At 53.5% G+C, this 13,085-nt stretch overlaps 1 protein-coding gene across 1 annotated transcript in view; it reads right to left on the bottom strand.

Annotated features, from left to right (window-relative positions):
* Nucleotides 1-1,045: 1,045 nt before the first annotated feature.
* The window catches only part of LOC144949881 (uncharacterized), a 36,255-nt gene continuing 24,215 nt past the window's right edge, over nucleotides 1,046-13,085 (bottom strand). The window contains exons 6-7 of the mRNA XM_078879873.1: nucleotides 10,294-10,301; nucleotides 1,046-8,754 (exon numbers count right to left, since the gene is read on the bottom strand). Of these exons, the coding sequence (XP_078735999.1) occupies nucleotides 8,038-8,754; nucleotides 10,294-10,301 (725 nt within the window). The 3' untranslated portion in view covers nucleotides 1,046-8,037. The remainder of the gene's footprint in view (nucleotides 8,755-10,293; nucleotides 10,302-13,085) is intronic.

The raw sequence follows: 13,085 nt of genomic DNA, 5'->3' as shown, positions 1-13,085 counted from the left end.
GCATCACGCGTCGCCGTTTGATAAATGTACTCTTTGCGTTGGATGAGTGTGGGCTATGGCGCCAACAGAAAGCCGGCAAACCCGGCTAAAACAGGACAAAATAAATCAATATAAATAAGATTACTGCGACCCAAACAATGCCTGTCCACAGCCCTCCACATCACGACCAATCCTACTTTGCTTTCCTTCTTTCCATATTGTAGATTTACTCTCGCCGCCCCGCCTGTTAACCTACCTCTGGGGCTAGAGTACATCAAATGCCCTGAAGATTCGCGATAAGTCCGGCAGGCTACAAATGACAGTACGATCAAAACTGTCGGAAGAGAATGCGAATCGTAAGTCAAAGAACTGTGGAACGGGACGTTGTAGTGTGATCATAACTCCTTAAACTTAGATAGGTCATAACTCTAAAGTAAGAGTCCTTGCTGAAGAGAAAACTGATCGCAAGTCAAAGTCAGGTAAAAGTAGAGAACATTGTAGTGAGATTGAAACCCCTTAAACTTACCTATGTCGTAGTGAGATGTTAACTTCTTAACGCAAGTAAGATTCCTTAAGAGAAAACTGATTGTAAATCAAAGTAATGTAAAACGAGCGTGTCGTAGTGAGAATGTTATTACTTGAACTTACATATGACGTAGTGGTGAAATCGTAACTCTCTTAACTCAAACAAGATCCGTTGCTTAGGAGAAAACTGATTGTAAGTCAAAGCAATGTAAAAAGGAGAGTCTGATAATTGGTTTTTTACCCTTCTATCTGGCAACAAAACTGACACCTTTTTACAAGGAGTCATGTTTACATAGACCACAATACCTGCAGTCATAATGCAAACAAAAATAAAAAACATAACTCTGATAATGTGCACTGTCCTTGAAGTTGATTGGTCCATACCCGAGACAGCTTTCCTTAGAGCCTAGTCTCACATGGTGTTGGACCAGATGACGCCTTTTGTCGTCTTTTGGCGTCATCTGGTCCAACCCATGTGAGACTAGGCTCTAAGGAAAGCTGTCTCGGGTGTGGATCAATCAACTTCAAGGACAGTGCACATTATCAGAGTTATGTTTTTTTTGTTTGCATTATGACTGCAGGTATTGTGGTCTATGTAAACATGACTCCTTGTAAAAAGGTGTCAGTTTTGTTGCCAGATAGAAGGGTAAAAAAACAATTATCATATTTTTACTGGCAAATGAGGTTCCAAGGAGAGTCTGGTAGCGATATCGTAACTCCTTAAAGTTACATGTGATAAGGCCTAGTGAGATCGCAACTAACTCTCAACTCCCGGACTACCCATTGTTCGGCATCCCGTCATCACTCCCACGACCCCAGACTGGCCGTCTAAAATTATAGCACGGTCATAAAATGTCACAAGAGAAAAAACGCATCCAAAGTCAAAGAATGGGTGTCGTATTGAGATCGTGACAGCCATACACTCGTAAGAGCCGTTGCTAGGCATTGCATCATCACTCCCACTGGACCAATCGCTTGTCAAGACAACCCTCAAGCATCGTGGCCACGTTGCTAGGGATTGCATCATCACTCCCACTGGACCAATCGCTTGTCAAGACAACCCTCAAGCATCGTGACCACGTTGCTAGGGGTTGCATCATCACTCCCACTGGACCAATCGCTTGTCAAGACAACCCTCAAGCATCGTGACCACGTTGCTAGGGGTTGCATCATCACTCCCACTGGACCAATCGCTTGTCAAGACAACCCTCAGCATCGTGGCCACGTTGCTAGGGGTTGCATCATCACTCCCACTGGACCAATCGCTTGTCAAGACAACCCTCAAGCATCGTGGCCACGTTGCTAGGGATTGCATCATCACTCCCACTGGACCAATCGCTTGTCAAGACATCCCTCAAGCATCGTGGCCACGTTGCTAGGGATTGCATCATCACTGCCACTGGACCAATCGCTTGTCAAGGCAACCCTCAACCATCGTGGCCACGTTGCTAGGGGTTGCATCATCACTCCCACTGGACCAATCGCTTGTCAAGACAACCCTCAAGCATCGTGACCACGTTGCTAGGGATTGCAACATCACTGCCACTGGACCAATCGCTTGTCAAGACAACCCTCAAGCATCATGGCCACGTTGCTAGGGATTGCATCATCACTCCCACTGGACCAATCGCTGGTCAAGACAACCCTCAAGCATCATGGCCACGTTGCTAGGGGTAGCAACATCACTCCCACTGGACCAATCGCTGGTCAAGACAACCCTCAAGCATCATGGCCACGTTGCTAGGGATTGCAACATCACTCCCACTGGACCAATCGCTTGTCAAGACAACCCTCAAGCATCGTGGCCACGTTGCTAGGGATTGCAACATCACTGCCACTGGACCAATCGCTTGTCAAGACAACCCTCAAGCATCATGGCCACGTTGCTAGGGATTGCATCATCACTCCCACTGGACCAATCGCTGGTCAAGACAACCCTCAAGCATCATGGCCACGTTGCTAGGGGTAGCAACATCACTCCCACTGGACCAATCGCTGGTCAAGACAACCCTCAAGCATCATGGCCACGTTGCTAGGGATTGCATCATCACTCCCACTGGACCAATCGCTGGTCAAGACAACCCTCAAGCATCATGGCCACGTTGCTAGGGATTGCATCATCACTCCCACTGGACCAATCGCTGGTCAAGACAACCCTCAAGCATCATGGCCACGTTGCTAGGGATTGCATCATCACTTCCACTGGACCAATCGCTTGTCAAGGCAACCCTCAAGCATCATGGCCACGTTGCTAGGGATTGCAACATCACTCCCACTGGACCAATCGCTTGTCAAGGCAACCCTCAAGCATCATGGCCACGTTGCTAGGGATTGCATCATCACTCCCACTGGACCAATCGCTGGTCAAGACAACCCTCAAGCATCGTGGCCACGTTGCTAGGGATTGCAACATCACTGCCACTGGACCAATCGCTTGTCAAGACAACCCTCAAGCATCATGGCCACGTTGCTAGGGATTGCATCATCACTCCCACTGGACCAATCGCTGGTCAAGACAACCCTCAAGCATCATGGCCACGTTGCTAGGGGTAGCAACATCACTCCCACTGGACCAATCGCTGGTCAAGACAACCCTCAAGCATCATGGCCACGTTGCTAGGGATTGCATCATCACTCCCACTGGACCAATCGCTGGTCAAGACAACCCTCAAGCATCATGGCCACGTTGCTAGGGATTGCATCATCACTCCCACTGGACCAATCGCTGGTCAAGACAACCCTCAAGCATCATGGCCACGTTGCTAGGGATTGCATCATCACTTCCACTGGACCAATCGCTTGTCAAGGCAACCCTCAAGCATCATGGCCACGTTGCTAGGGATTGCAACATCACTCCCACTGGACCAATCGCTTGTCAAGGCAACCCTCAAGCATCATGGCCACGTTGCTAGGGATTGCAACATCACTCCCACTGGACCAATCGCTTGTCAAGGCAACCCTCAAGCATCATGGCCACGTTGCTAGGGATTGCAACATCACTCCCAATGGACCAACCAATCACTGGTCAAGACAACCCTCAAACAATATGGCCACCACGACTTCCCAATTGCAACACTGCCGTCCACGTCATCGCTCTGTAAATCCAAGCTGGTTTGTTGTTGTTGTTGTTACGGGAGCTCCAGACCAAACGCAAGATTCATCGTCGCAATGCTCTACTTACTTTGAGTTAAGAGAAAATCGGATCTTAAACCGAACTTACGACATTGCTACGAAATCGTAGCACGTTCTGTACTCTGACCCTGGCCATCACCTGACCGTACACCCGCAAGTTGCCAAACCCAACGGCACCAACACTCGTGGACAAATGGCCTCAAAGGGCGATGGGCAGAGGTCGCAAACGGGTTTTGATTCCTTACCCGTACCCGGCCGCACCAGGGTCGCAAACGGGTACCCGTACCCGGCCGTACCCGTACCCAGCCGGGTACGTGAAGGGTACGGGTATCGGGTACCTGATTGCGACCTCTGGGATGAAGCCACGTTGCAGGCGCGGGTGGGTTGATTCTAGGAACTTGAATTGTGAGAAGAGACAAGACGTTGGGAAATGAGTGACAAACGGTGACTCACCATTGACTCACGGCCTGCCCGTACCCGGCCGCACCAGGGTCGCAAACGGCTACCCGTACCCGGCCGGGTAGCCGGGTATCGGGTAGCCGGGTATCGGGTAGGGTACGGGTATCGGGTACCCGGTTGCGACCTCTGGCGATGGGGGCCGTACCTGCGTTAGCCCCTTTCTCTCTCGCACGCTTTCACCGACTCTTGCCCTACCCCGTATTGTTGAACATCTCACCAGTGGCACTGTGATCCACGCGGAGCAGAACAAACATCATGGGTGGCTGTCATCCACCAAGACCGCTGAACAGTGGCAACAAAGCAACTCATCGGCCGACAACCAACGTGGCTGAACGACCAATGAACCGAGCCGTCAATTTACAAGCCGTGTCGCCGTTCCAAAAGTCCGTTGCCAATCTCCGTGGCAGCATGCTGTACCAAATGACAAGTGCTGTTGCTGCATCCATCCGCCTTCCTGTAAAGCATCTAAAGGCGTCGCTGCTAATGAGATACGATCCCAACCGAAACACGGTCCATCGCCGATGGCTGTGTGACATTCGCCAGCTTTCTCTTGGGAGGAACCACACAAGCCAAATGCTCGGCAAATCCGCTAAAGAGTCTCCCACGAACTTAAGGAGAGGTCTAATACATCAAGTAACAAACCAGTCAGTTGAGTTGGACAGACTGGCAATGGCGGTTTCTCCCACTAGAATTATAATTCGGTCCCGATTGTTTTCTTTGTTTGGAGTCCGAGTGTGTGTATTGCAATAAATTATACTTAATGTCGTTAAGATCGCACAGTCTCAAGGGGATTCAGAATTAGTTCCGAGGCAATCTTCCAGGGCCAACGTCTGCCTCATTTGACCTCTCTCAAAACAACACCTGGGGGCCACTAATTCCGTGAACCTCACCCATTAATTCTTCTATCCGTGTTGAGGACCCGGTCCACCAGACTGTTTCAACTCACCCATCACTTCGTCAAACGACCGCACTGCCGGTCACAAGAACTCACAAACTCGCCCACCCATCCACTCACTCACCCACTCACTCCGTAATTCACTCACGTACCACACGACAAGTCAAAAACACTTCTTCGTATGCTTGTGTTCCACTTTGGAATTTCCTCCTCCCATCATCATCATCATCGCTGCCTCAATTGCCTGCCCATCATCCCAAAGTTCTCAACAGTAACCTCGGTCAATTCAAGAAACGTATTAACACTCTCATCTGCGACACCTTCAAGAGGTACTGTTTGTTGCTGGTCGCGTGGCGTGTTGGAGCCTTGGCACCTGTGCTCAGCAGGAGCGATTGCAAAAAAATAAAATCCGATTTCAGATTTTGCCCACGTTCGGGAGCGAGCTTCCGTCACAAGGTCAGCACCTTCCTCAAAAACGATTCAAATAAAAAAAACGCTCCCAAAAGATAATTACAACCGAGCGCACACCCGTGCGTGCGTGTGTGTGTGTGCACACATGTTAATATTCACGTCATACGGATTCGGCAAAAACAAATCAAAGTCTTATGCTTCACAATGCATGCAATCAATCGATCAGGCAATTCCACGAATCTTATGTTTAAATTCGTGCAAGATTATCGTCCGTTGCTATACACCGCTACAAGTTTCAAGAGGATGGCAAACGCCACAGATCGACTTCCGCGTTCGTCGAGAGGCCAAAACCAATCACGGGGCTGACCTTGCCATTCTCACAATCCTCTCCACCGCCTCACACTCAGTCTCATTCCGGATCGGAAGACCCCTCCGGAAAAGCAAGGCACACCCCAAACGTGTGCCCCACATCAACAAAGTTGCACAGACCTGGCCTCATTCCCCCGTGTTGCCTGCAACAGGCTGTTAGGACGTGCAAGGCACACCCCAAACGTGTGCCCAACATCAACAAAGTTGCACAGACCTGGCCTCATTCCCCCGTGTTGCCTGCAACAGGCTGTTGGGACGTGCAAGGCACACCCCAAACGTGTGCCCCACATCAACAAAGTTGCACAGACCTGGCCTCATTCCCCCGCGTTGCCTGCAACAGGCTGTTGGGACGTGCAAGGCACACCCCAAACGTGTGCCAAACATCAACAAAGTTGCACAGACCTGGCCTCATTCCCCCGCGTTGCCTGCAACAGGCTGTTGGGATGTGCAAGACACACCCTAAACGTGTGCCCCACATCAACAAAGTTGCACAGACCTGGCCTCATTCCCCCGCGTTGCCTGCAACAGGCTGTTGGGATGTGCAAGACACACCTAAACGTGTGCCCCACATCAACAAAGTTGCACAGACCTGGCCTCATTCCCCCGCGTTGCCTGCAACAGGCTGTTGGGACGAGCGTTGCGAGCGAGCGCCTGCTATGGTAAGTGCAGCACACGAGGAGGGATGGTGTGCTTAACACCACGCCAGGGCCACCTATGTCGCACCGGTGCCGAGGTTGACTTCATACACCGCACCAGCTGCTCATTTGAGGACTATTCGACGCAGGGGGGGGAAGAGACCCAGGACCGGGTCCAGGTATTCGCAGTCACCGGTATTGGTAACGGAACTCAGCTAACCAATGTGCCACCACTCCCCGCACACTCTCGCACACACGTGCCGGATTATAAGACACCCGCCGGGCAACGTTCAAGGTCTAAAACACAGGGGAGGGGAAAAGTGCATCTTCGTACGATCCGGAAAATGCAGCGAACACTTTTTTTGTTTTTTTACACCACATCAGCCATGCTATGGGGCCCACAATGCTTTGGTGTGACGTGCTCTCGCTAACAATCACAAGCCGGGAAACCCGGCAGCATTTACACTGAAGGCGCCCGCAGCCGTCGACGCGTGAATCACGTTCCCACCGTGGCCCCGGTGTGTTTGGTTGATGGCGCACGTGACTTTTCGACCCTCGTCCGGCATCGTCACGATCCGCCCCCCCCCCCCCTCTGCGCCGCGGATGCCACGCGACGCTTCACACAACCGCAGATTCTGCTGTCGCAGCAGCAGCAGCAGCAGCAGCTGCTGGTAAATATCCGTGGATGCACAATATTCCCGCGGCTGCATAATCTGCTCCTGGCAGCGGTTGCTGTCCCAATCGTTTGCGCTGCCGCAGAATCTGCTGCTGCCACTGCTAGCAGTTAATTATCAGCTGCTGCTCAATCCGCAACTGCTACACACATTGGCCGCTGCTGTAAAACTCTGCTGCCGCTGTGCGGGCTGCTGCTGCTGCAGCTTCTGCATGGGCCGTCTCCGCCTCAACCCCGAGGCGCTTGTCACAGAGTCGCAGACAGCGTGGGCCGTACGTCCACCCTCTCTCACCACCGCGGCCACAACCGCCACGTTCACCGCCGCTGTCGGTCAAGTTCCCCGCGGCGTTCCGCTCGACACGCCTCCTCGTCCTCGGCGCTTGCAGGAGGGCGACCTCAGCGGGCGGCGGCCGTAACCTCGGCAGCGTCAGTTGCAGGGACGAGCTCGGCTCCGCAGCGCAACGAGAACACCGGGAGGGAAGAGGGGAGGTCGCAAAACCCGCCCAGATTTGTTTTTGTCCCGACACGGTTCTTCGCGTGACGGACACGAGGAGGCGGCTTCGTCTCGGCAGTTCGTACAACATTTTGCAAACGAGGGGGCGGGCGGGGCGGGGGGCGAAAAATCATTTGCGGATCTTTCAGATGTCATTTAGAATCCGTAATTCGGGCAGGCGCCCCCGTTGACCGCCGTCACTTTAGCGATTCACGCCAACTCCTTCGTTGGGATTCCTTCTCCAACAAAGCCCTGCCCCCGGCCGCTACCACCACCACCACCACCTGGCCACCACCACCACCACCACCTGGCCACCACCACCACCACCACCGTCTGGCCACCACCACCACCGTCTGGCCACCACCACCACCTGGCCACCACCACCACCGTCCGGCCACCACCACCACCACCGTCACTGCCCGACCACCCCTCCGCCCCCCGGCCACCCGGCCAGCCGTCCCGACTCTCAATTGCTCCAGTCGACGGAGTGCGTTTTTGAATGCCTCTTGAGGTTGTTGATCCAGGAGAAGCCCTTGCCGCACTCCTTGCACACATGCGGCTTCTCGCCCGTGTGGGTCCTGTAGTGGGTCTCCAGGTTGTAGCGGTGCGCGAAGCCCTTCCCGCACTCGTCGCAAGCGTGAGGCCACTCGCCCGAGTGGGTGCGCGCGTGCGTCGCCAGGATGGAGGGCCGCGTGAACGCCTTTCCGCACTCGTCGCAAACGTGCGGCCTCTCGCCCGAGTGGGATCGAGCGTGCCTCTTGAGGTGGGAGCGCTGCGCGAAGCCCTTGCCGCACTCAGGGCACGCGTGCGGCCTTTCGCCCGTGTGCTTCTGAGCGTGCGCCTTGAGCGAGGAGGCGTGCAGGAAACCGCGGCCGCACACTTCGCACACGTGCGGCCTTTCGCCCGTGTGGATCTTGGCGTGCGCGTCCAGGATGCAGCGCTGCGTGAAGCCCTTGCCGCACTCGCCGCACGAGAAGGGCCGCTCACCAGAGTGCTTCTTGGCGTGCACGCGAAGCGACGACGCGTGCAGGAACGCCCGCCCGCACTCGGCGCACGAGTGCGGGCGTTCCCCGGTGTGCATCTTGGCGTGCGTCTCCAGCACGGCGCGGCGCGTGAACCCTCGGCCGCACTCCTTGCAGGAGAAGGGCTTCTCGCCCGTGTGTGTCTTCACGTGGCGCTTCAGCTTGAAGTAGTGCGAGAAGAGCTTCCCGCACTCGTCGCAAACGTGCCTCACCTCGCTCGTAACGCTCGTCACCTTCTGCGCCGCGCTCGCCGGCTTGCCGCTGCCGCCGCTGCCCCCACCGCCGCCGCTGCTGCTGCTGCCGCTGCTGACGCTGCTGCTGCTGCTGCTGCTGCTCGAGTTGGCCTGCGCGGAGACCTTGCCGGACGCCCGGGCCGAGCGCAGTCGTCGCTCCTCGGCCGTCGTCGCCGTCCTCCTCCTCTGCTGGCGGTTGATGGACCAGGTGGCGCCGTGCAGGGACTTGCCGCAGTGGGCGCAGGCGCGCCGGCTCTGCTGGCCGTGGGCGCCGAGACGGCCCCGTGCCGTGCCCACACCGTCCTTCTTGCAGCGCTCGCACAGCGGGCCCGTCGCCGCCGCTGCCGCCTCGTCTGCGGAAAAGCGTGGGGAACGTTAGGCGGTGGTGATGGTTAGCGATGAAGCACAAACTCAACACTGCACCATAGACTCAACACTGCACCGTACTCAACACTGCACCGTACTCAACACTGCACCATAGACTCAACACTGCACCATAGACTCACACTGCACCATAGACTCAACACTGCACCATAGACTCAACACTGGCATAGACTCAACACTGCACCATAGACTCAACACTGCCCATAGACTCAACACTGCACCATAGACACAACACTGCCCATAGACTCAACACTGACCATAGACTCAACACTGACCATAGACTCAACACTGACCATAGACTCAACACTGCACCATAGACTCAACACTGACCATAGACTGAACACTGCACCATAGACTCAACACTGCACCATAGACTCAACACTGCCATAGAGTCAACACTGCACCATAGACTCAAAACTGCCCATAGACTCAACACTGCCCATAGACTCAACACTGCACCATAGACTCAAAACTGCCCATAGACTCAACACTGACCCTAAACTCAAAACTGCCCATAGACTCAACACTGCACCATAGACTCAACACTGCACCATAGACTCAACACTGCATCATAGACTCAACACTGCCCATAGACTCAACACTGCACCATAGACTCAGCACTGCCATAGACTCAGCACTGCCCATAGACTCAACACTGCACCATAGACTCAACACTGCCCCATAGACTCAACACTGCACCATAGACTCAGCACTGCCATAGACTAAGCACTGCCCATAGACTCAACACTGCCCCATAGACTCAACACTGCGCCATAGACTCAACACTGCCCCATAGACTCATCACTGCCCCATAGACTCAACACTGCGCCATAGACTCAACACTGCCCCATAGACTCAACACTGCACCATAGACTCAGCACTGCCATAGACTAAGCACTGCCCATAGACTCAACACTGCCCCATAGACTCAACACTGCGCCATAGACTCAACACTGCCCCATAGACTCATCACTGCACCATAGACTCTACACCGCCACTTTGACAACAGCACTCCACATGGGCAACGGCGCGTCGTCAGGGTCAGGGATCGAACCCACGACCTCCTGCTGCTGCTGCAGCAGCATGGTTCTCTCAGCCTTGGCCCAAGGCCACCGTCAACTCGGGAAACCCATTGGGCGAGCACTCGCCCCCCCCCCCGCCGACAGCGTTGACGGCGACGATTCTCCCCCCCTTACCTTGGTCTAGGTCCTCGTCCGAGAACTCCATCTTGATGTAGCCTTGGTCCGCGTCGTCCAGGTACTCGGGGGAATCTTGGGCAGCCTCCTCCAGCTCCTCCTCTGGAGTCTCATTGGCTCGCTCGAGTTTCACGGACTTCACACTCCGTGCTGCGCCTCGGAACAAAGTGCACAGGCGGGCGACGTTGTGTGAAGATGCCACGATTACGGTTGAGTCCGCGCTGCCGGAAACTCAAGAGGGACCGGCATAGGAGTCTCGTTTGCACTGATTGAGTGTGACCCTATGTTGCAGTGTTGAGTATAATTTGCAGTGTTGAGTCTATGGTGAGTCTATGGGCAGTGTTGAGTCTATGGGTAGCGTTGGGTCTATGGTGCAGTATTGAGTCTATGGTGCAGTGTTGAGTCAAAGGGCCATGTTGAGTCTATGGTGCAGTGTTGAGTCTATGGGCAGTGTTGAATCTATGGGGCAGTGTTGAGAATATGGGCAGTGTTGAGTCTATGGTGCAGTGTTCAGTCTATGGTGCAGTGTTGAGTCTATGGTGCAGTGTTGAGTCTATGGTGCAGTGTTGAGTCTATGGTGCAGTGTTGAGTCTATGGTGCGGTGTTGAGTCTATGGGCAGTGTTGAGTCTATGGGCAGTGTTGAGTCTATGGGCAGTGTTGAGTCTATGGGCAGTGTTGAGTCTATGGGGCAGTGTTGAGAATATGGGCAGTGATGAGTCTATGGTGCAGTGTTGAGTCTATGGTGCAGTGTTGAGTCTATGGTGCAGTGTTGAGTCGATGGTGCAGTGTTGAGTCTACGGTGCAGTGTTGAGTCTACAGTGCAGTGTTGAGTCTATGGTGCAGTGTTGAGTCTACGGTGCAGTGTTGAGTCTATGATGCAGTGTTGAGTCTATGATGCAGTGTTGAGTCTATGGTGCAGTGTTGAGTCTACGGTGCAGTGTTGAGTCTACAGTGCAGTGTTGAGTCTATGGTGCAGTGTTGAGTCTACGGTGCAGTGTTGAGTCTACGGTGCAGTGTTGAGTCTATGGTGCAGTGCTGAGTCTATGGTGCAGTGCTGAGTCTACGGTGCAGTGCTGAGTCTATGGTGCAGTGTTGAGTCTATGGTGCAGTGTTGAGTCTATAGGCAGTGTTGAGTCTATGGTGCAGTGTTGAGTCTATGGTGCAGTGTTGAGTCTATAGGCAGTGTTGAGTCTACGGTGCAGTGTTGAGTCTACAGTGCAGTGTTGAGTCTATGGTGCAGTGTTGAGTCTACGGTGCAGTGTTGAGTCTACGGTGCAGTGTTGAGTCTATGGTGCAGTGCTGAGTCTATGGTGCAGTGCTGAGTCTACGGTGCAGTGCTGAGTCTATGGTGCAGTGTTGAGTCTATGGTGCAGTGTTGAGTCTATAGGCAGTGTTGAGTCTATGGTGCAGTGTTGAGTCTATGGTGCAGTGTTGAGTCTATGGTGCAGTGTTGAGTCTATGGTGTAGTGCTGAGTCTATGGTGCAGTGTTGAGTCTATGGTGCAGTGTTGAGTCTATAGGCAGTGTTGAGTCTATGGTGCAGTGCTGAGTCTATGGTGCAGTGCTGAGTCTACGGTGCAGTGTTGAGTCTATGGTGTAGTGCTGAGTCTACGGTGCAGTGTTGAGTCTATGGTGCAGTGTTGAGTCTATGGTGCAGTGTTGAGTTTACGGTGCAGTGTTGAGTTTACGGTGCAGTGTTGAGTCTACGGTGCAGTGTTGAGTCTATGGTGCAGTGTTGAGTCTATGGTGCAGTGTTGAGTCTATGGTGCAGTGTTGAGTCTATGGTGCAGTGTTGAGTCTATGGTGCAGTGTTGAGTTTACGGTGCAGTGTTGAGTCTACGGTGCAGTGTTGAGTCTATGGTGCAGTGTTGAGTCTATGGTGCAGTGTTGAGTCTATGGTGCAGTGTTGAGTCTATGGCGCAGTATTGAGTCTATGATGCAGTGTTGAGTCTATGGTGCAGTGTTGAGTCTATGGTGCAGTGTTGAGTCTATGGTGCAGTGTTGAGTCTATGGTGCAGTGTTGAGTCTATGGTGCAGTGTTGAGTCTACGGTGCAGTGTTGAGTCTATGGTGCAGTGTTGAGTCTACGGTGCAGTGTTGAGTCTACGGTGCAGTGTTGAGTCTATGGTGCAGTGTTGAGTCTATGGTGCAGTGTTGAGTCTATGGTGCAGTGTTGAGTCTATGGTGCAGTGTTGAGTCTATGGTGCAGTGTTGAGTTTACGGTGCAGTGTTGAGTCTATGGTGCAGTGTTGAGTCTACGGTGCAGTGTTGAGTCTATGGTGCAGTGTTGAGTCTATGGTGCAGTGTTGAGTCTATGGTGCAGTGTTGAGTCTATGGGCAGTGTTGAGTCTATGGTGCAGTGTTGAGTCTATGGTGCAGTGTTGAGTCTATGGTGCAGTGTTGAGTCTATGGGCAGTGTTGAGTCTATGGGCAGTGTTGAGTCTATGGGCAGTGTTGAGTCTATGGTGCAGTGTTGAGTCTACGGTGCAGTGTTGAGTCTACGGTGCAGTGTTGAATCTACCTGTGATCTTCTTCTTGGTCCTCACCATCACTGCACGGTTCCACCCTGGAGTGGGGCCGCCCTCGCTACGCTTGAGGGACCTTCGCACGACACAAACACAAACGCCCCCCCCTCTAAGTAACCTTGATGTTGTATGCAGGTGGCACCGATTGAAGGCCG

The sequence above is a fragment of the Lampetra fluviatilis genome, chromosome 55 (genome assembly GCF_964198595.1).
Source record: "Lampetra fluviatilis chromosome 55, kcLamFluv1.1, whole genome shotgun sequence".
Classification (NCBI taxonomy): domain Eukaryota; kingdom Metazoa; phylum Chordata; class Hyperoartia; order Petromyzontiformes; family Petromyzontidae; genus Lampetra; species Lampetra fluviatilis.
The sequence above is the reverse complement of the archived record's forward strand: the minus strand, read 5'-3'. Positions and strand labels throughout refer to the sequence as shown.